The sequence below is a fragment of the Larimichthys crocea genome, chromosome X (assembly GCF_000972845.2).
Source record: "Larimichthys crocea isolate SSNF chromosome X, L_crocea_2.0, whole genome shotgun sequence".
Classification (NCBI taxonomy): Eukaryota; Metazoa; Chordata; class Actinopteri; family Sciaenidae; genus Larimichthys; species Larimichthys crocea.
This window is the reverse complement of record NC_040020.1, coordinates 22,181,136-22,205,003: the sequence shown is the minus strand read 5'-3', so window position 1 is coordinate 22,205,003 and position 23,868 is coordinate 22,181,136. Positions and strand designations below refer to the sequence as shown.

The 23,868-nt window shown below is 40.3% G+C and overlaps 1 protein-coding gene across 1 annotated transcript in view; it reads left to right on the top strand.

The window, feature by feature from the left end:
* Positions 1–359: 359 nt before the first annotated feature.
* Positions 360–23,868, top strand: part of lrriq1 (leucine-rich repeats and IQ motif containing 1) — a 32,180-nt gene continuing 8,671 nt past the window's right edge. The window contains exons 1-16 of the mRNA XM_027283616.1: positions 360–1,710; positions 2,476–2,628; positions 2,809–2,959; positions 3,545–3,738; positions 4,902–5,029; positions 5,221–5,294; positions 5,722–5,815; positions 9,485–9,664; positions 13,192–13,626; positions 14,149–14,329; positions 15,735–15,860; positions 16,133–16,222; positions 17,099–17,232; positions 18,065–18,136; positions 18,264–18,352; positions 19,150–19,242. Coding sequence (XP_027139417.1) covers positions 406–1,710; positions 2,476–2,628; positions 2,809–2,959; positions 3,545–3,738; positions 4,902–5,029; positions 5,221–5,294; positions 5,722–5,815; positions 9,485–9,664; positions 13,192–13,626; positions 14,149–14,329; positions 15,735–15,860; positions 16,133–16,222; positions 17,099–17,232; positions 18,065–18,136; positions 18,264–18,352; positions 19,150–19,242 — 3,499 coding nt within the window. The 5' untranslated portion in view covers positions 360–405. The remainder of the gene's footprint in view (positions 1,711–2,475; positions 2,629–2,808; positions 2,960–3,544; positions 3,739–4,901; positions 5,030–5,220; positions 5,295–5,721; positions 5,816–9,484; positions 9,665–13,191; positions 13,627–14,148; positions 14,330–15,734; positions 15,861–16,132; positions 16,223–17,098; positions 17,233–18,064; positions 18,137–18,263; positions 18,353–19,149; positions 19,243–23,868) is intronic.

Genomic DNA, 23,868 nt, shown 5'->3' with positions numbered 1-23,868 from the left:
CTACAGAGACGAGTGGAAGAAGAGAGGAGGAAGAGAGAAGAGGAGCAGAAGAGAATGAAGGATGAAGAGGACAAGCAGAAAAGGGAAGAGGAGAAAAATAAAATAGAGGCTGAGAGAAAAAGAATGGAAGAAGAGACGAGGAGGAAGAAAAGAGAGGAAGAGAGAAAAATGGAAGAGGTGAGGCGTAAAAAAGAAGAGGAGAGAAAAAATGTGGAAGAAAAAAAGAAGATAATGGAGAGGGAAGAAAAAAGGAAGAGAGAAGAGGAAAGAAACAAAATAGATTTAGAAAAGAAAAAGCTGGACGATGAGATGAGAATGATGGAGGAGGAGCAAAAGAGGAAAAAGAAAGAAGAGGTAGAGAGGACAAAGAAGAAGGAGGAGGAGGAAAGAAAAAGGATAGAAGAGATGAGGAAGGAAGTGGAGAATAAGAGAAAGAGAAAAACAGAGAAACAAATGAGCTTAAAGGAGGTGGAATGGCAAAAGAAAGAAGAAGAGGAGAGAAAAAATAGGGAACAGAAAAATATGAGAACAGAGGAAGAGACTGAGGAGAAGAAGAAACAGGAGGAGATGAAGAGAAAGGAAGAAGAGGAGGAGGAGGCTGATGAGAGAAAAAATACAGCTCAGAAAAAGATGTGCGAAGTCATTAGAACGGAGAATAAAGAACAACATGGGTATGTAGATGAAGAAATAAAACTTGAGGCCACAAAAAAGAAGGAAGAAAGTGATAGGAAAAAGAGGAAGGAGGAGGAGGAGGAGGATGAGAAACAGGAGGCAAGGAAGAGGGAGAAGCACAGAAAAAAGATGGAGGAGAAGAAGGAGGTGAGGGAAGTGGTAGGAAAACAGGAAGGGGAAGATAGCAATATGGAAAAAGAGCTAAGACCCATGGAAGAGGATGAGAAGAGGAAAAAGGAGGAAGAACAGAGGAGCAGGCAGAAGGACGATATAATGAGACAGATAGATGAAGAGAGAAAATCAAAAATAATGAGACTAGATAAAGATGGGAATAAAGGACATGATGTGGACTACAGAAAGATGGAACAAGAGAACAAAACAAAAATAAAAGAGATGAAACAGGAGGAGGAAGAGAAAAGAAAAAGAGTGGAAAGGAAAAATTCAGAGGCAGAGAAGGAGCAGAATGTTGAAGAGGTAGAGAGAGAAACCAAAAAAACAGAAGAAGAAACACGACTCAAAGAAACTGAAGAGAGCAAAAAGAGAACACCGGCACAGGGAAAAGAGGTAAGAATAAATGAGGTGCGAGAGAAAAAAGAAAATGAGAGCATGGTGGGTCAAAATGAAAAAAATAAAACAGAAAACTTCTCACAACTAAAAGATTGCCACACCAGAACATCCTCAAGCCCTGATCCTTTACACGGTGTGTCTGCAACATGCAATACCAGAACTGAAGCAAGACCACAACAACACGACCTGCACAAGAACGTCAGTCAGACCTCCCCAGATAAAAATCAAGAAGTGACTTCTTCCACTGCATTGCTTTTACCTGTGTGCCTCCCAGAGCACACAGAGAAGAAGAGGCTGTCATGGATGAATGACTGTGTCTCCTGGACCAAACTCTCCCTCCAGAACAGGAGGAAGCAGAAAGGATCTGTTCAGAGTCATAGAGGGCCGAGGAGGGCAGCAGAGGCCAGCAGTCTGCCACCTCTCTGCCCAGATTTTCTGCTTCAGTACACAGGCTGGAAATCCCTGCAACAGGTAAATGCCAAACCAAACCGGTTGTGTTGGGTCCTTTTCATGCGGAAACATTTTGTGTCACTGTGGGAAACTCTCTGAAACAGCACTGACTCAAACTCAGGAGAATGAAAATCCTTTTTTAGGTGGGTTAATAAACATTCACCTGAGCTAGCTTATAGTGTTATGCTTGCATATTAAATAACTTTGCAGTAAAATGTTGAATGAACAAAGACAGTAATGCATTACTTATGTGTCCTTCTTATTAGCATATATATCATATATATTATGGCATGATATGCCATTGGTCAGAGGTGTAGAAGATTATATTTCTAGAGGAAAACAATAAAAGAAAGCACATACTAAGAAGTAAATATGATCTGCAACTAACAGCAAACAGAAAATAAAATAACAAATGTGAGAGGAAAATACTATGAAAATGAATTAAGGACGTTTAGTGAAGAGGTCCACAGAACTTTTCTCGCCAAAAAAAAAAAAGATCTAACCTCTACCCTAACCCTAATGAGAGGAAGGAATCCAACATTTAACTTAACTGTTAACCATTATTTTTTCTCACTTAGCACCATAAACTGAGTTGTTGTGGTTAAGATAGTCAGACACACCTTTTTCTCTTAAATACCTTAAGTCTTTATAAGGGAGAGATCAATATAAGGTTAAAGTACTTAAATGAACATTTTAGGGAAACCTTGAGAAGACTTATAGGGTTATTCTTAATGTGTTTGGTGCTACCAGCTTCTGATCCTTGAATCTTTTTTGCCTCTGTTTCAGGTGACCTCACTGACCCTGGAGGACTTGCCGGGCTGTAGCTTATCCACTCTTGCTCAGTGTACTCGACTTCAGTCCCTCAGCCTCAGATGCTGTGGCCTCAAATCCCTGGAAGGTCTCAACCATTTATCACAGCTTTGCTACATCAATGTACAGGTGAATATTTAGTCAATATAGTGTATAATTATTGTTTATTGTCCTAACGACACTATTTTGATCTGTTTTCTGGGTTATTGTTAGTATCATTATCTCTTTTTCTTTAAAATTCTTCTCAGTAAGTAAAAATCAACTCTGGTAGATTTTTATGTCCTAAGATCTTCATTTGTTTTGTCACAGGAAAATGACATCTCTTTTATCGACTGTGAAAATATGATGAGTTTACGAGTTCTTCAACTTAGCCACAATAAACTGACGTCAATCCATGGTTTAACTGGTGCTGAAAATTTGGACGTTCTGGACCTCTCGCACAACTTCATCACCCGCATTGGTGAGGATTCTTTTTATACCTTATGAAACATTCAGTTTGATGTTTGGAAATATATGCAGTATAAAATAAAATAACACTTTGTTGTCATAATGTGCGATCAAGTCACATCTGAGTTTTTTAACTGTTTGTAGTTTGATTATCGGAATGTGTACAGTATATGTTGCACTGCCTGCAGATGTTTGGTTGATGCAAAATTTGACTGAACTGGAAAGTTTGCAGTACTCCACAAGAGGGCAGCATCTTTCTTCTTTTCAGACCAGGACTTCATTCACTTTACTGCACTATGCACTGAAAAGTGATTTATTTACTGAAGTAAACTTGAGCCCTGAGGCTCAAGTCATAAAAAGATAATGGTGAGGCAAGAGGTTAAACACATTGAATTGTACATTCAACTTCAACCCAACTTCTGTAACATTTTGTTGTGGCTCACCTCTAAAACTAAATCATGAACTCATATTATAAACATATAGAGGAGGGGCTTTTGGACCCTCTCATTTCTAAATCCAATTTTTGACATGCTTATGTTTTGTTTGCTTCTTATACACAGTCTGAATAAGTGGCTTCTCACTTTTGTTTTACCTGTAGCTGGTCTGGAGTCTGTGAGGAGACTGCAGAGGTTGTTGGTGGATCATAACCAGCTCATCAGCACCAAAGGACTGAGGGACGTATATACTCTCCTCCACCTGAACTGCTCACACAACCACCTGGCAAGCGTGGAGGGTCTGGAGAGCAGTGCTCTGCTCAACACACTCGACCTGAGAGCCAACAGCCTTAATGAGGTAAAAAAAACAGCTACCGCTGATTTGGGTGTTTAAGGCAGGTGAGGGTCTTGTAACTCAACAGTTTTATTTGAATTAGGCCCACAGCCTTCTGTTTTTATCTTGTTTTCTAGTTATATGCAGAAAACAAAAACTTTTGTTTTGTTTTCTTTCTTTCTTTTTTTTTTTATCAAGATGCAGAAATAAAAATATGATATAATATTCCCATTGTTGGTTTTGTAATCACAGACCCAACATAAAATTTCTCACAGCTCATCATGTCATTTATATCATCAGTCATAATAATTCTTAAAAAAAACATCTGGTATGGGAATAAAACCTTCAAAATAAAAGCTCAAAATAGGTATACGCTGATTTATTGAAATCAACAACTCATGAGAGGAAGCAAAGTTGGCAGCTCATTTTATCAGCTTGAGTAGATCATGGTTGAAGAGATTATCTTGACAAAACCACAGGATGATCTTTGGCAGTACACATTGCACTAAATTTCCCTGTGACTCTAGAAAATGTTCCATTCCATGACACAAATTTATAAATTTATCCCCACCTGTGAACAAAAATAACAAAAACAAAATCTAAAATTGACCAGCTTTCTGCAGCTCTAAATATATACGGTTTACATGGATGGATGAAATAAAGCACCGTATACTGTAGGAGCTCTGAGGGTAATGGTGCAGTTTGTACAAAACGGGACGACACAGTAACAGAACACTTCTTCACAACTCTATTTGCTGACAGAGCAAAAAAAAAAGGTGAACAAAGGTGAACTTTGGCCTGTAAGTCTGAAAAAAGATAGTCAGCAAGCAGAATACCAGAGCCCTGTTACTGGCAGCCTTCCTGATGGCCACCAATTCATTTTATTAGCTTTTCTTTCTTGTTCTTTGCTAAACTCACTAATTTTCAAGAAAAAGAAAAATAATACATGCAAAATAAAAGTTCACAAAGAAAAGTAATCAGAATGATAATGTATACAACGTTAGTGTTCAGTCATTGATGACTATAAACATAGCAAGACTAAAACAACTGACATTGATGGATGGGGTCATTTAGGCACTGCTGGACCAGCAGCAGAAGCAGAAGCAGCCGCAGCAGCAGTGTAAAGTTAGTCTAACCCCACAGTTTGACCAGTGTTAACTGACAGCTTTACCCTATTTGTCAATCAGCCCCCCAGTCTGAACAACCACGTCCTCCTCAGAGAGCTACATCTAGACGACAACAGCATCTCCTCTTTGCAGGGCCTCACTGCTTGCTGGCTCCCCCTCATGCAACATTTCTCTGTGGCCCAAAACAGGTAAATTTCTCCATCCTGCAGGCCTGTTATGTGATAGAATAAAATGACAATAACAGTATTTTTTTATTTTTTTGTAATTTGGTATGAAAAATTTGAACCTAAAACTATAATTTCAGAATGTATCTTTGTTTAACAATAACATGAATGTTGGATTAAGATGAAGTATAGCTTATAATTTCTGTGTTTTGTAGAATAACCCAGCTGCCCTCCATGTCAGACTGCGTGTCCCTTGCAAATCTGGATCTTCGATTCAACTGCATATCAGGTAACAGATAAACAGACCATAAATCCATGAAAAACTCTGTTGTTTTATCTTCTTTTTTCCTTCACTTTAATCAATAATTTAATATTTTGTTTTTTAATTGGCTGCCTTGTGAGAGGTGCTTTGTAACCTTTTACAGTGTTCTAATAGTAAACATTATTATTACAGATTGAGTTTACTCAACAAACAAAGTTACAGTAGCTATAAATAAATGTATATGCATCAACCTTTAGGCATAAACACTTATTATTTCATCTATTTTATTTGATTGCTGCTGCATTCATCTTGGTCCCAGTTCACAAGCCTCTGGAATACATCTCTGTTTATTCCATGCAATTGATATAGCTCTGCATAACTAGATGAGACACTGGGAAGGTAGAGGAACAGGCTGATAGACATTGAGCAAAGTTGTTTTCCACTTCTCTCTCAGAGCTGCAGAACGTGTGTGTGAGTCTGGAGGGATGTCATTTCTTGCAAGAAGTCCACCTCACAGGGAATCCTCTTCAGCAGGAGAGTGGCTGGGGGTAAGGGGAGGTCTGGATGAATGTGGTAGAGCAAATTATGAGAGCTACTATGATCTAAATACATTGTTTTCTTATCTGTGTGCATCTGCCTGAAGGATGAATCATGCTGTGCTATTGTATTAAACTGATCTGAATGTCCCCACCTCTCTTATTTTCTGGACAGCTGTTCACCTCAGACTTTAGCACCCACACCTCTGCAGCACCTGCTACACAGTTTCAAATCAAGATAGCATAATTACAAATTTCCGTTGTTCTTTCTGGAAATTCTTGGGACAAAAGCTTCAGTTTCAGCTTCCTCAGAAATCTCTGAAACATCACTCGCCAAAATGGATGTTCAAAGGAACATACCAGTGTAAAGCAGCTATTTCTTTATCACAAATTCGGTCTATTGGCTCAGGTAAACTAAACATTCCAGCAGAACACAGGCCTTCCTGTCCACTTCCCTGGATTAGCATTGTGATCCGTGTCCGCTATTAGATTACGGCGTCATGCCACCAACACCGGTGTATACGCACATTGCAGTAAGTGCTCATAATTGCACAAATATTGACACAATAGAAAAATCAATTATCTTTTCAGTGTCAGTTTGCTTATTCACTAATCGTGTCTAAATATTTTGCTGATGTTAAGACAGTTGCAGTGAGTTTATATTAAAATATGCAATGACAACTTAAATACTTCATGCTTCTATTTGCCTGTAATAAGCGATGATGCCAGCTGTTACAGGTTTGCAAAACAGTTTGGCTCCTCAGAGCTACTTACACCCAATTTCAAAATATGAGAAACTATACTATACGCATGCCCCTCCAAATAACCCTAAATGTTTCAGTTTTAGAAAATTATTTTATTGGTTGTTTAGCTTACTGCATTTACACTGTTGTGTTGAGGGGCTATTATCTATCATTATTTGGACTTCAAGTTTGTCCCTTTATTTTGTCAACATAATAAGTGAGGATAGTTGAATGTCACGTGCGCATGTAATACATTCCTGCCTTATGTATGAGTGTCCATTTGGTTCTGTTTTGCTGACAGTTTGAACTTTCTAATTTTTATTTTGTAGGTGATTTTGTTTAGTGGGTTATTCTCCGTCCAAACAACTTCAAAAAACACAAGTCACTTGTAGACATTTCACTCGTCTTAAGCCTAAACTGAAACATTACCCTAATATTTAATTGAACTTTACCTAACCTCCAATGCCAACAGTGAAATTAGCCCTCTGTATTTCCACACTCATGCCCTGGCCCTTTCATCCCGAGCCAGTGATAACACTAGCTAAATTAAAGCACCAAAAGCAAAGCGCTAAGAATTACACTCCCTGTAGGCAGCCCCTGATCCAGCAGACGTGGAAGAAGAAAACACTGGGCCTGATTAATCAGGGCCACTTTAAGAGCATGTGTTTTGGAGGAAGTCTTCACTAAATGAAATACGGACTTGTGCTCATACGGACTGGAGAAGGAGGATGAAGGAATGTGAGCAAAGAACAGCGTTTCCCTCAGAGAGGAGGATGAAATTTATATCAATTTAGGAAAGGTTCAAGTTAAAGTCCAAGTATAGTCAAAGTAGATATAGCGAGAGAAGGAGAGAAAAAGATTCATAGCAAAATTAGGAGTATTATTTGGTTAATTTAACCAGTCTTGACAAATACATGCTTTACTCCAAAAAATACTTTATCCTTCAAAAACATAATAAAAAGTGTTGAATGTAGCACAGAGGTTATCACAGAACAGAGAGAGCCATCTTTCTGAAACCAGCAAAACTCAAACTCAAACCCAATTCTTTAATAAGAATCATCCATTGTAAACATCCACGACTGATGGCATCTAATTATTTGGTACATTGGCCTACCCTGCATTTTCCCAAGTGTGTCTAAGTGGCATCAATGAATTGAATTACAGTCCCCACCTCAGTGAGCTCACGTACCTATCAAAAGGTCATATTTGGGTTCAGTGCGTCATTTGAAGACGGCCAGCCAGGCAACATGCCCGAAGGGTTGGAATATAATCCCGATCTGTGTCGGAGAGAACAAGTGAGCCACATCAAAAACCGTATCCCTCTGACAGTGCACAGAGCCCATCCTTTGCGGTCTTGTCTTTGTCTCAGAGTGGCAGCAGGGTTAGGAAAACGCTGCTTGCTATCAGAAAACAGTATGAGCCATTTATGTGTGTTTAAATCCCCTCAAGGGTTCACAATCCACACCTGAATCTGAATAAACCAACATTCATCCATCCATCCACCATTAGGTTTATTTGTTTATTTTGTCACTTACTCTTCTCTTTACTGCTTTTCTCTCTCCTTCATATTTATTAGTTAGGACACTAGGGACATTTTTCTGGATTATTTTAGAACACAGCTCCACTTTATTACAATCAATAAAACGTTCTGGGTTGCACATGTACTGTAAAGAGACACAGTATGAAATAAGAAACACTCAAATGTTCACATTACGAGCTGGTGAAATGAAAAGTTCGCCTTTTACACATCTTTTATTCTCCTCTGGTAACGTGGTAGACAAGATTTAAGAGCATATGGTGCTCTGGGAATCAATTTTGAAAAACCCAGTTGTTCAAAATGTTTTAAAAAATCGACTTTGTAGCCTGAGGGCTTGTATTTTTTTCGAAGATTTTATTGTTGCTGTTCCCAAGTGTCCTGTAGAGTTTCCAGCTCCACATTTTCCCACTGAACACGGTCCACATTTGGCCTCCGCTGGTGGACGCTCTGAGTCTGTTTCTCTGGCAGATAGTTGGGATTCCTCTCCTCGTACATCCTTAGCCTCAGGCAGCGGTTGCCTCTCCCCCAGACTCACAGCCACTCAGGGCTTCCCTCCAGTTTGAAGGCTGATACTACCTAACATATGCCATTTGTCAGAGTTTTTATCCAAAGTGGTTGCTTTTAGAAAACAGCATAAAGTTAACAATTAGCTCACAGCGTGCATCATTTATACCAGTGGATAAAGTACAGCAAATATACCAAATCACTGTAAACAGATTAGTCGAGTTAGTGCAGAGGACAAAATGTACAGTGTACTCACAGTGCACGCAGAGCAGCACAGAGAGCAGCATGTACGATGAGTGGCTTCAGTGGGACCTGAAATCATCTTTTCAAACTCTACCTGTCAGGATAAACAGAGAATGGCTGCTCTCACCCTTCAGTATTAGCGAAACGTTTTGCCCACTGGGTTATACAGCTATAAATATGGGTTTTCAATGAGGCAGATACTCCCTGACAGAAAATGTCTCTCAAACGTGGGTCTCATTTTAAACATTTCTCTGCTGCATCTGAAGTTTCAGCAAAGAAATGTAGTTCTATTCATGTTGCTCTCGAAGGCATTTATCATCTTTGAATATGCTGTTGTTTATACGGATTGCAGGAATCACCAAGTTGTTTGTACTGCAGCTGTAAACACTGCATTCAAAATGCTGCATAGTTATTGGCAGCGATAGATAGATAGATAGATAGATAGATAGATAGATAGATAGATAGATAGATAGATAGATAGATAGATAGATAGATTTAATTTGAACCATTCTACAAAAGTAAATGTATTTGTAATTTGAGCCACATTGGTCTTGTGTGTAAGACTTTGAGTTGATATTAGTATATACTATATAAAACTTTAAAATGCTGGCTTAGTGAACACTGATATGTTACCCAGTCTGCTCTCTTTTTCAGATCTACTCTACAGAAAGCAGTGCCTGGCCTGAGGTTCATCGATGGCCAAAAGACAGACTCTTTTCTATCACCCCCCTCTGTTCAACAGGTCAGCTTGGCCTCAGGCAACTTCCTAATGTTCTGTCAGGCTCAGCTTCAGCAGACTCATGATTTACAGCAACAGCACAGCAGGGAGCACAGGTAAGAGACAAACGACTGACGGCTTGTGGAGACGTACTGTCAGTGTATTGTGTCTTGTGTGGATGAGTGGAAGTGGTTGGATAGGTGTTAATCCTTTCTGGAGCTGTCATGGATCCAAACACGGGAAAAAAGTCTGTGATCAGAGGTTATTATTCTTTAACAGGATTTAATCATGATCGTTTTTTCTTTTACTGACACCAGGGATCAAATATATGTACTGCTGATTTTCCGCTTAGTTAGCCAACACACTTACATCATCTATGTTGGTAAACTGAAATGTCTAGGGGTCTGATTCCTGAAGTGGCTTGAAAGCAGCTAATGGATGGAATGGATTTCTTCATTCAAATTTGGCTTTGAGATTTCCTAATGGAAAAATGAATGCCCTATGTTCTATGATAGCATGTTCTCTCTTTCTTTTTGAAAATATCTCCTTCTGCTAGGAACTGCAGAAAATCACAAAGTTCTCCTCAACAAAATAAGTCTGGTCACCATGTATGTTTAATCGATAGCACTCTGAAGGAAAAAAAAGGAAGTACTGACATGCAGGAAGGAGGTTGAACCCTAAAGACTTGAAAAGGAAAATAGAATCAAATTGTAAACCGGAGTAAAAATGATAGACATATAAATGATGGAAAACCTAAAAGAGGTCATGTTACACATTTTATCTTGTGCTGATCAGACAGACAGACAGACAGACAGACAGACAAGAAACAGTCTGGAATGCTAGCTATCCTCTTGTTATGTCTGATACATAGGGCGTAGTGAGCCTCTGCGCACATTGACACTCCTATTCAAGACGGACCACCAACACTTAAAACAGTGGTCAACTTTCTGCTTATCTTCATGACCCCTCCAAATTACACAGCACAAAAGATGAAACGTGGCTGTGGCTACTCGTACGGGTCACACCAAGGACTCCTATGGCTTGGGGGTTAGCCTGGCGCTCTCTTTGCTTCACCCCTCACTGTGTGCCCTCTACCCCCCTAGTCTCTGGACAATGAGCTATTCTGGAGGCTTTGCAAGGACCAACACAGCCATTTAACCCCTGGCCTGACCTTGTGTCTGACTGGGGTTTAGAGGAGGTGAGAAAAGTGCCACACGTCAGTCCAATGGTGACTGTAAGGTGAGGAACCATGGGGTTTATCAGCGGTATGGTTTCACAACTTTTCTCGACAGGGTGTAGGATGGAGGCTGATTTCTCCGTTCCTTACAAAATGCCTCTGTTTCATACTTTGCATACTTTCACTTAATACAAAGAAAAACAAAGGATTGAATCAGCAGTGATAAAACTAATATTTCTACGTCCTAGAGTCATTATGTATGACAGATCCAAATCCATAAAATAATACGTAAAAAGTGAAGTTGTCTTTGTGGAAAACTTTTCCTGTGTATGTTTTGTATTCTCGTTGCACGCATTGCTTCCGACAGAACAGTGCAACAGACACAGGCTGGAGGTTATGCAGTGGAATAGAATGAATGTTTAATGCTCTCTTCAGGCAGTTGGCTTTATAGTCAATATTCAGTCACTGCTATACATGCATACATAAATACTTCAGACCCTGCATATTGCCCTTGTTTAGAGACACAAGAATAATGCAATTTAACTAAAACATTTGCCATTTTGTGGATCCACAAAATGCCTTAATGTAATGAGGTCCCTGCCTCATCCCATTTTCCTGCACTGGCACTGAACATTGACACAGCATATCATTTTGTGTGAATTATTCAACATGAGTATACTTTCAAGAGATACTGGAAAAATATGATAAATAGTTTCAAAATAGTAAAAAAAAAAGTAATTGGTGATGGAAACTGTTCCTCCTGTCCAACTGATCTCTTCCTAACACAATTACAAGATTCACAGGAAGATACAAAATTCACAGTCCTTGTTCTGTGTAAAGATGCATTTCAAAGTGCAGCTGAAACTAATATGTGGTTATCTTCTGAAGTTACAGGGTTTTTAGGACAAAATTCCTAATTCCCACAGCTCAGCAATGAAACACTGTCCGAGGAAACACGGCGAGGGAGTTTCTCAATGGAAAAAAAACAGACTGCAGAAGCCTCATATTAGCATGCAGAGTGTGGACTGTGGACTCCCCTCATCTCTTACATTACAGTTGTGTTAAGAAATGATGTCTTCATGGGCTCTGTGGACAGGAGAAACAATTACAGCAACCAATAACTTCTTTAACATTTATATAGGCATGTGAATATTGTGTTAAGATACTCTTGATAAAATGTGAACCAATCCTTTTAGGTTACAATCTTACATATTTTTGGTTTTAGTTTCTACAGCACATTGTCCAACACGCCACGACTAAGCTGGCGTCCATCCTGAGGTTGAATTAAACTCAATCTGTAGAGGCAGATCCAATCTCTTGTAAAAAACACACTAAATTCAATATACGTTGTACATACTTTCTCTTGACTGTAGCTGGTCTTCAAAGACAAGTAACCAATGGGGATTTTAGTATCCACACGCAGACTGATTTGTGATAGTAATACTGAATATGTGTCTTGTCAAAAGTCATAATGCAGCAGTGCAAAGCATTTTTGTTCATTCTTGCTCTTTTATATCAGTGCCTTACATGTTTATTGTGACCCTGCAGTGAACCAGCAGGTACGGGGCTGTGGGTCAGTGGGGTCACAATCCCTTTGGACCTCCCGACTCCTCTCCCTTTTGTCTCAGTGAGAAGGAAGAGCTAGGTCTTTGTGGAGAAGAAGCTGGACTACCTAAGGCTACTGGCCCTCCAGACTGGCTGGGTACTGAAGTGTCTCTGCCCCCTCAGGGTGGAAGACAGGGAGGGGAGCAGACCCAAGCATTGCTAATAGATTCATTAAGTTTTCAATGAGGTGGCTTTGTAGTCAGTTTATCCCCTCAGTGAAAGAGACATTATATTGTACACACACACACACACACACACACACACACACACACACCTCAGATGAACTAGTCAAGAATAAGAACTAAATGTCATCTAAATCTGATAAATATGTATTTATTTCTTCTGAGTTTGTTGAATTTCTTGAGTAATTAATCATGCTAAATGAAGTTTTTCTAATTTCATAACAGTTTCTGCTGTTAACTTTGTTTGTTTGAATGATTCAGTGGATACAGTTCATAACACCACTGATATTTAAATCTAAATCTAATCTAACAGAATCTATCACATACAGGTGAATTCTGCTTTCCCATGATCCATGACTCTGAGATGATTTATTAATATTTTTACTCATCTCGTGTCAAACCAATCAGAGCACTAAGAAAAAACTATTCAAAATTGAATTAAAATTCAAAACACCGTACTTTGAATAAAAGCTTTGTCAGATTAGGCTGCCTCCTGTCTTCATGAATCACTGCATAGGTCTACTGAGAAGGCCTGTATGTGTGTGAGTGGGTGTTTGTCCACACTTCACTGTTACTGGAGCCATCACTTATCAACTGTGCATGCAGATATTCTAAAAAGAGTGAGCATTCATATTTAAAACAGTGTGTTTTTCTGTTTTTTTTGTTTGTATGTTCAAAGTGATGCCTCCTCTCCACTGGATGCTGCAAAGACCTCTTGTCGACACTTCACTGAGGTTCTGCAGCTGGCTACAGATCAGAGATTTGCCCATGAATACGGTGACACCACTGTGGCTAACAAACACACAGCTGCAGGCCAAACAATACCTGAGGAAACACTTGACATGGACAGAGCCAATGCTGAGAACCATGCTGAGCACCCAGAAATGGACACTGTAAAAGTCCCACCAGTTATTTCAAACAGAGATGATATCAGATGCAGCGACAGGACTATTGATGAAAAGTCAGCTGCAGAGAGTCAGCATGACACACTTTACACTGCTACAACAGGTCCAAGGACAGTGCCGACAGTTTGGAAGGCTAACTCTGGCAGTGTTCACTCCGTGGATACAAAAATAAATACTCTGGCCAAACATCAAAACCTGGACCTCCAAAAGTAATTGACCAAATGTTCTGAGTCAACAGGGTCCACTTGTGTGCATTCACTCCATCCAACACTATGCTCGCCAACAGATTAGTGAGATCAGCTGATGTAGTGTTAGTAATGAAAGCCTCGAAATTTTTTCGTGGTACACAAGTGGACACTGCTGGCTTAAAGAAACAGTCTTTTTTTATGTAATTCTTTTTATAGCAGCTCAGCATTTTATTAGTTTCTGTTGCAAAGCATTTGTCATCATTGGAGCCTCCTTTATGTGATTTACAGCAGAAAATGTTGAACATCTTATTCATTTTAACACGCAGCTTCATCATTAACACTGCACTATCTTTGGGAGGGCTATAGATCTTTCATATGAAGGGTGGCTCTGGACAGGCCTAAACTCTCCAGAGTCCTGCTCTCCAGATGTCTGCTCAGAAATAAATTCATGTTTTGAAAGACGAAGGTGCTATGACATCATGTATATCCCTCACTTTGTGTGTGTGTGTGTATATGTCTGTTTGTGTGTCATTTCTGGAGCAGCACAGCAGCCGTTGTGATTCAGCATCTGTGGAAGAAATATAGAGAGAAATGTGGGAACATCAGCAGCCCTTCCACAGCTGAGAAGGGAGGAGTAGGAGGAGATGGAGGAAAGCCAGAGTCAGGACCTTCCTATATTAACGGGAGCGTTGTTGGCCAAGATTATGCAGCAACTGTCATCCAGGTAAAAGTGATGGAATTTTGTCAGTTTGACCTTTTTGCTTGACCCTCTGTACAGGAGGTCCAATGAGTGGAAGCCATTATTAAAGATCCAGTGTGTCAGATCGGCTCTTTTGACAGAATATAAAATTGAACATAATATATCTAACTATGTGTGCCTGCAAAACTGGAACATCTGAGATAAAATTAATCAATCAACCAATTTGATTTTCATTTAATTACTCGATTGGATCATTGTTTACATGGATGCACTGAAAATCTGCATTAGAGCAGCAACTAACAAGTATTGTCAGTATCAAATGATCAATTATATTTTTGGTTTATTGTATAATCAGTCTTTCAAAATGCTCCCATCTTGGGCCGGTGTTTAGCTCAGTTGGTAGAGCAGCAGCCCCATGTACAAAGGCTCAGTCCTTGCTGCAGAAGCCCAGGGTTCGAATCCGACCTGTGGCTCTTTCCCGCATCTCATTCCCCGTCTCTCTCTCCCCACCTTATTTGTCACTCATCAGCTGTCTCTATCCAAATAAAGCTTAAAAAAGGCCAAAAATTAATAAAAATGTACCCATCTTAATTTTAATTTTAAGCATCTTCAGATATTTTATTCATCCAAGATTTTTAATTTAATTCACTTTTTTAAAAATCATATAAAACAGAGAAAAGCAGCGGATATCTCATATTTAAGAAGCTTGAAATTGATAAATATTTGCCACTTTTGCTTCATACATGAGTTAGAAGATTAAATCAATTATCATTTTTGTACGCTGACTGCATAACATGTTCAACAAAGACAAGAGACTCCTTGTTAACCTGTTGATGTGCACCTTACTGCTACAGCTTTAATTCTCCAGAACTGAGGTTGAAGACTGGAGTCACTTTTCACCCTTGAACATCCATCTTCAGGCCTCATACGTGCTATGGAGGCTTATTCTGCTAATCCTCTGTATATAGGTGTAAGCTGCTGTTCTGAAAAACATGCTACTCAACACTTCTCCCCAATCCCCTCTCAACACAAAAAAAGTGTTTGATGAGTCCTTTAGGGCTCTCCAAGGTAAGAGGTGGGGATGGTGATCTAGTAGAACAGAATGTGTATGTACGTTGTGTGTGGACGGGTTGGGGGGGGGGGCGGGGGTACAGAGTGATTAATCAGATTCCTGCTCGGCTCAACTTGAAGTGAAGTGTGCCCCCCCCCTCAAGTCCATTGGGAATTGGAGGATTTAGAGGCACACTGGAGCTCCATTTGTCTCGGAACAGCCCGGAGTCACGCAGAGTTCAGACAGCAGAACGCTCTGCAATTAAAAGAGAGGTTAACATGTTTTATCTCCCTAATGGGATAGCACACAATATTTACGTTTGCCTTTTGATTCATGAAAGGTTTTCGACTGTACCATTTCTTCTTTGGGTACCTCTAGGCATGGTGGAGGGGCTTCAGTCTGAGGAAGAGGCTCACATCTGCTCTGGCCGCTGTCACATGCCCCGACACCGGAGAGGACGACACCTTTGAGGAGGTGGACGTGGATGAATTTGTCTTTGATGAGGTATGCACACAAGTTCATGTGTTACTCACTTTCATGAATCAGTCACTCCCCACCCTGCGCTCTACCAGAGACACAAACCAGCACAGATGACAATACAAACATGCATACACAGATGCCTACACTGTAATTTTACACATCATACATATATATATATATAATATATCTATAATTCTATATATATATATATATATATATATATATATATTATATATATATATATATCTATATATATATATATATATATGAAGATATTTTTTTTTATTTTCAAAAAGGAAGCACTGGAGAAACACTGGACACTGCTGCTTTCTGAGGACTCACCTACCAGATGTTACCCTGAGTCAGAACAGCTACTGTCTGTGAAGGTAAAGCAACTGTCCCGGGACATTCTATAATATTCTTAAACGTGGTGGGCTGGTCTTACAATGAAAGTGGCTAGTGAAATTTGGGAATTACCAGCCCTTGTGTGATGTCAGTAGAAAAGTTATTTTCCTGCTCCGTCCCTTTCTCATCTTGGTTATCGCCCCCACCAGGATTTGTCTCACTCTCCAGGATTGATCTTTAAATTTATTCCCTTGAAAAACAAGATTATTTCCTGGAGGGCTGGAGGGTGCTCTGCACCAGCAGATGTCATTTTTCACCCTGGCGGACTGTCGTCCTGTTTTTTTTTCCTTCATTTACCTCTCGTTGGATCTTTTCTTTGGAGCGTGCTCAGCGCTGTACATCATGGTAGCCGGTTTAGGCCAGCTGATGTGGTGCAGCTGCCGGCCTCACTGTGTTGACACTGAGGTACATATCAAAGGCGAGGATGAACAATTTAGCCCTTCCACAAAGAGAAAATGGGATCTTGAGAGTAATTAAGCTGTTAGTTTGACTTACATATGAGCATTCCTCGATTGTGAAAACTGGCTGTGGTTAAAAGTCTCAGCCAAAATTCCTCAAATGAAAACATACATTTGACTTAAATGTGACTGGACATTGTTGTATACATTATATTTCATTTTTACAAGGTACAGTGAGGACTGTATGTTGTCTAGACATAGCTTAAACTCTATTTTTCCATTTAGAGCTCCAGCTTCACAGTTTTCTTAACTGAAATGAAGTTTAGTTTTTACTCAGGCAGATGTAAAGTTTCCTAAGATAAATGTCTGTTGGATGCACTTTTGTCTAAAGAACAAGCTATTCAAAATCTACTCAAATAAAGTGATTAGAGCTGCCACTGATTCATCTATGTATTCCAGCCTCCTGGGGCCTTTCCTGATCCCTCTAAGTACATAGTCCCACCACCGCTTGTACAGAGTTCAAAGCAGGCCTGGGTGGATGAAGAACTGGTTGAGTCTCCTAGGCACAGATTTTCCCCACCGAGCTCCAACAGGTAGGACGACCCACAGCCTGTAATTTACTTGTAGTGACTAAAGAGGTCGTAATACTCTTAATTTATGTTTCACACTGTTTACATAAACGTTTGACTACATTTATTGTAAATTATGTATGTTTTTATCACGATAATGCCATGTGAGTGAGAGTATGCACACAGAAGAATGCCTTTTAGAAGAGACTGTCTTTTTGTGATTCCACACCTTTCTTTTAAGACAGGCGTTTCACACTTTTGCCTTCATTTGAACAACTTCTTTCATGGCCTTAGGGCACTGAAAAGAGCATATTATCATATTACCACTCTGAACCCTCTGAATCTTCTATCTGGATTATTCCAACTGAGTGATATTGACATACTGACACTGTCACATTCATATACATCAAACCCAAAATAAGTTGCTGAGAATTAAATTAGATTCAAGATTCCATCTGTTTGTGATTTGCACAATGAAACATAATGTACAATAAACAAAATTTAAAAAAATATAAAAAATCAGTTGGAACATTTGGACTGAAAGAGAATGAACATTTTTTTCTGTCTTTATCAAACTGCTGTTAAAGGTCCAAAATGCCTTGTAGGAACAGTCATGATACAGTTACGTTGAACTTGAAATGAGTTGAATTCTGTTCATATTGAATCAACTCTGTCCACATTTCAATCTTAAAAACAAAAGTTTATGTGCAGCAGCAGCAGATGAAGGCTGATCTCTTCTGATGACAAGCTCATATCAGCAAATGAACTGCTAATGCTATTTCTGCCATTGTAACAGTGTCGTATACAGTATATATGCTAGATCTCATGTTGGGCAATAAACTATCTATGATTTCAGAAGCAAATCTCCTGCCTCAGCCTCAGCGATCAGTGGTTTGTCGGCAAGATCAGAAAAGATTCTGGAAGAATGGTAAATCATTATGTTATCATACTCGTAGTCTCCAGGATGAAGTTTGAATTGTTTTTTTTATCCCTGTCTGTTTGTTTTGCTATAAGGGATTTTCTGGGTGATACATTTGTCCTTATTGTCCTTATAGGGGTTTCACTCACCACCACACAGCTCTTCTTATGCTTAAGAGAGCTCAGAATATGAAGTCAAAGAAGCAACAGCGGAAGAAATGTAGCGGTGAGTTAGAAAATTGGGAAAAATACACATTTGATCTTAATTGTTTATATGCACTTTTTTGGTGTGTGTGCTTGTGTGTGGAATATTCCAGATTAAACAGAGTCATTTTGATTTGTTCCAAAAATATTAAGATTATGAATCCAGATATAATCAGAAGATCTCCTGGTTTCCTTCTTAAATATCCCTCACAGCAACAAAGAAACTGTGAGGACATAAATCCATTTTCTAAAGGGGAAAAAATCCACACTAATTTTTGCCTCTTTTCATTCTCGTCTTTGTTTCTTCAACCGTGCTTCAACAGCAGTGAACCTTTCCACCTCGTGTACGTTAACGAGCCATAACAGACAACAGAAGCCAGGGCCTGTCGCCTCTTATTGGGCCTTATTTGAGAGCCTGCAAAGCAAATAACGATTGCCAAGAAACCCCTTGACAAGTCATCCCGTGATGATTTTCATTACGATACATTGTAGTGGTTTAGTGCGGTGCAGTGAAAGGTGACCTCACCTCTGCTCTGCTCCAAGAAACAGTAGTCCTGCCACGGTTATCATGCCACGGTCATGTAGAGGGAGGCTGCTCTTTGATCAGGATTGCAAGTGCATGATTCCAATAGCGGGGCTCTTGTCATCTTGCTCCACCGACACACAGGTCTATGTCTGTGCTAACTCCCAATGGCATCTGCCTCAGTGGAACCAGAATGCTGTTCTAATATTTTCCGAATGTTAGGTTCTGGTTTTCTGCTTCTGGTTTTCGGCCTGCCTTGTCCTTCTTTGACCCTCTCTCTCTCTTACTCTTCCTAGATCCCTCTGTCCGTCTTGCCTGGTTCAAAAACCAGCCGGGGCCAGTGGAAGCACGGTGCAGGCAAGCACAACACAACAGAAATTATACAAAAGGTAGGATTTTGAGCATGCTACACGTTTGGTAAGCCTGTAGCAAGCCTGTAAATCTTTCTGTTTCTCTTGAAGACTCTATTTGTTTGGAAATATATATTTGTACAGACAGAGGCATGCATTTCAGACTGACGAAATTCATACTTTAAGGAAAATACTGATTTATTTTCATATTTTCTTATAAGGGTAATAGTTTTCCTGTGATTTAGTTCAGTCATGTTTGTAAACAAAAAGTGAGTACAATCATCAAGAGAAATTACTGCAAAACAGAACATACAAAAATAATTCCTCTAACCCTTACCCACTGGTCCCAAAATTTTCAAAAACCCAACCATATACCTACGAGTATATACGAGTCTCAACTTCTCTATGTAAGTTTTATAAAGCCAAACAGGTTTTAACTTATCACATGTGACATTCTTTCTTTCTTGAGTTCATTGACTCCACCAAGGTTGTTATGATTTTGGTGTCATTTCACAGGATTTTGCAGGAATGTGGAAAAATGGCCCAGTTTTCATGGGTTCAATGAAGAACCCATTCAATTTTTAGGTGGATCTGAATGAAGGGAAGACACATGAATTACTTTTCACTTACTGCTTTGTTAACACTGCGAGGTTAATTGTAATACAGACATATACAGTAAATATACAGCAAATTTTACTGGATGATTGGTTTTGGTCTGTGCTCTCCAAGTGCTCTTCTAGTTCTTATTGTTATGATCAACAGTTTACAGGTTGACGGGTATAAAGTAGTTTAGCAGTCTGCAAGAGGCAAATTTCTCCCTCCATCTCTTTCTGCTGTGGCCTCCGGCCCTGTCCTGAGGTGCAGAGATGATTTGGCATTGTGACGTCCACAACCAGAGTTAAAAGGGAGGGAAGAGCTCAAGGGAGGGCAGGAGGGAGGACAGGGGAAGTCAGCTTTTATCATGAGGGCCATGTTTCCATCTTTCCTCTGTACCCCACCCCCACCTCCACCCACCAGGGTCATGGTCTCACATCCAGAGAACACAATGCTCTCGGTCATCCAGCAGTCAGAGAAACCTGTAACAACAGTGTTTGCCAATAGGCAGTGAAGTGACTGGTCTTCTCTGGTCCAAGTCCAATGCTGCCATAAGCATGAAATACCCCTTAATTAGATGTGGAGAAATACAACTTGGGGATGTTTTTCATTTCGCTTTATCTCTTCTGGGTGGACTGCTTTAGTAATTTGTTTGTAGATAGTTGTAAAGGAGTCCCCTTGTTTCCCTTAATTCACTGATTCATTGCTTTGTAGCCAAAGATCAAGCAACAACTTATTTCACTGTTTTCAAAGATTGTGTTTTTTTATTTTTATTTTTGTCAGCAGCCAGTAAATTACCAAAAGTACACAACAATGGACAAACGTATAGCATTTGGTCGATTGCATTTCCCGCTAAGAAATTTTGGCCGATAATTTATATGTAACATGAAAAAGGGTCAACCTTCCAGAGCTCTGATTACTGACACTGGAATCGTGTGCGAGTACAGTATAGCTGTGGATAAGCTGTCAGCCAACTGGCAGTTGAGGCTCGGTTCAGTCCAAATGACCTATTGCATTACAACAATATTTCCAGTTCTGTTTCGTTCCAGTATTCTTATCTCTCTTCTCCACCCTTGTCTTGATAATTCATCAAACACGACTGGTGTCCTCGAGCAATGGAGTGAAGCAGCTACATCAGCTGATAAAGTAACGAGGGTCACTGGTTACATCATCAACCTTCTCTCTCTACTTTATATCCTGTGTCCTCTGTCAGTTTTCTGATCCGACTGAGTGGGATCCTGTAAAATCCGTAACCTAACCAGCTCGGTTCTGGAGTAGACGACCCCTGCTGCCTTTTTACAAGGTGACCGTGTGGCAGTGGCGACAGCAATGTCAAAGGTAGTATGTCGGGAACTGGCTCATTGTGCTGTTATCCCGGATCACTGTAAACAGGCCAAAGCCTGCTCCCCTCTTGCTCCCCTGGTCCTGACCTGTGGAAGGCACCCCCTCCTCCGGATCCATCCCCAGTGCCCGAGGCCTAGCCAGCCCAGCCCAGCCCAGCCAGCGCTCCCCGACAGGGGCTAACGTTTCAGGCTTTGAGTCAAGCCCCTTCTGGAGGTGATTAGCCCCAAACCCATGACAGATTCTTTCCAAGATATCCGACGCGGCGTGTTTATTTTATCCGGGCTCTTTGTGTGGATGTGCTGGACATGAGTAACCCACTTGAAATGGGTATCGGCTTACATACCCAGAGAGGGAGATAGAGAGGGAGAGAATGGAGCAGAGCCACAAGACATTTTCTTTTAAAGGCAAAAAATGTAAAAAATACATTTCACTTTTTTTTTAGATGGTTTGTATCATCAAGTGTCTGTGTGCTGCAGATGTTGAAGATGTTGTATGCCTCCAAGCGTTTCTCCTTATTTCTCCTCTTACTTTCCACCAACGCCTTCCACTCAACCTCCCTCCCACCACACACTCCTTTCAAACTCCTTCTTCCAACCAAACTGAGATCCAACCCCACCAAACATCCGTCCTCATGTCAGAGGGACACAAGGGTATATATTTTTATTTCAGCCTGGAACCCCTACCTCCTGAGCACTTAACTCGATTTCACACTTCAAGTCATCTACAAAGTCCAACTGAAACGCAATCATCTTGTTTATCATCCATCATCCAAACTAACTTAATGTCAGACTATTTACACCATTCATATGCATTCAATTTCTCCTCCGGAATCTCAGAGCTTCTATTTATGTCAGGCAGTGGAGCTCTCTCTTCATAGTATATGTTTGAGATGCACTGGCAACTCACAAAGACATGCATCCAACTAAAAACACAAGGATCCTCAAATTTCAGACATGCTCTGATTCTTCTTCCACTCTAGGAAATGCCATGAAAATAGGATTCACAAACCACTTTACACGATACTGTACAAAACAAGGTATAGGGTTAGTTGGGGTAAGTTTTATATCTGTCACAGTAAGTCTAAAGTTTCATGTTCTTTTGGGCAGGTCTAGTCTAAACCTTCATGAGCAAATAGCAAGCCAAGATGCAAGTCTGTCAGGTCTCTGAATGGTAACCATTAACACGATGCAGCATTTGAACCCTTCCATTACAAAGCTGTGTTAGTAGCGTACTTATAGAGTTGACAAAAGGTTATTAAAATGTCCAGATCTAATGTTTAAAGGACCATTTCATGTAATATTTGGGGTTTAAGTTGGTAATTGGTAGTTTAAACAAACCAAAAGTTTTGCTAATCTTATTTTGAAGAGAAAGGGAACATCTAATGGTAAATCTATTCCATATTCCATTTTCTATTCTGTCTTTACACAGTGATTGGCCAGATATGCAGAGGTGAGAAGGTAGGCAGCGTCTGAACTTTGGATACTGTCCAATCTAATCCAGAAGAGTTCCCCGTTTTTTGTGTGATTGTATGCGTCTCACCTCTTTCTATGATGGCAGCCTTTGCGCCCCTCCTCCCCTCTTCAGTTTGACAAATGTTTTTGCCTTCACGTGGTTAGAGGATATGCCACACTAGTTGGTTTCAAGCACACTGAGATCTTAAAAGTAGCATGTTGTAAACATCTCTCACAGGCTGACTTTGTGGTTCCACTTCCTTGCTGTTTTACCATACTTGTTGTTGGTTACAGTCTGATTGTCTGACCGCTTGTGTTCTTCCTGCTCTGTTCCCACATCTCAGCAATCACTTTTGTGAAGACAGAATTGTCCCTCAAGATGATTAGAACTATTTGAGATGCTCACTCACAACAACCCAAGGTCATCAACTCAATCATGGCACAGTTTAATTTCTTATTAGGGTCTGCACTGGTCCTGAGCCATTGCCTGACCTTGTGTTGTTTGAAGCCTCCTCCCCTCCAACCTCGTGATGACACAAAGTGCCAGCATCGTGTCTCTCCTCCAGCCCTGTTTGCTGCAGGCCAAAACCTTCACCCTCCTCCCTAACTCTCTGACATTAAGTCAGAGCTCTGCTTTGCAGTAGAAACGAGACCACTTAATGTGCTTAAGAGCCTCTCTTAACAGGTGTGACTCCTACAGGCCCCCTCCTGATGTCCTGGAGGAGTACTAGAGGGCGATTCTGGAGGTAGGAGGGGGTCTGGAGGGGGCTGTAGTGGAGGCTTCAGAGGGGAAAAGGGAAAGGAGTCTCTCTATGCTCCTGGAGTGCAACATTTTTTCACTGTGCTCATCTTGTATGACTTTCTACACATAATGAACATGTGTTTGCTGCACTATGCTTTCACCTCTAGGGATTTCAGATTTATTGTCTTCTCAGCAACTTTGGATACATACATTTTATCCAGTGATAGGAATGACACATACAAACTGCAAACAGACAGTACAGCACTCTTGTTTGGATCACACAGTGCTATATGAAGTACAGTCCATCAAGTACAGCAAGTTTCGTTTTGAACAGAGGGTTTTTCTCGACTGCCCGTGCCCCTTCTCTTTGTGCATTTTCAAGTGTGAGTAGCCGTTTCCTGGCCTTTGCTGCCCCGGGGGGAAGCATCTATCACTTGACATTTTTAGTGGGGCGTCTCAATTAACCCATGAAAACTGTAAAGCTTTTTTCTCCTTTTTTACAGCTCAGCAAAAGCAAGTAAATGGCTTAAATAA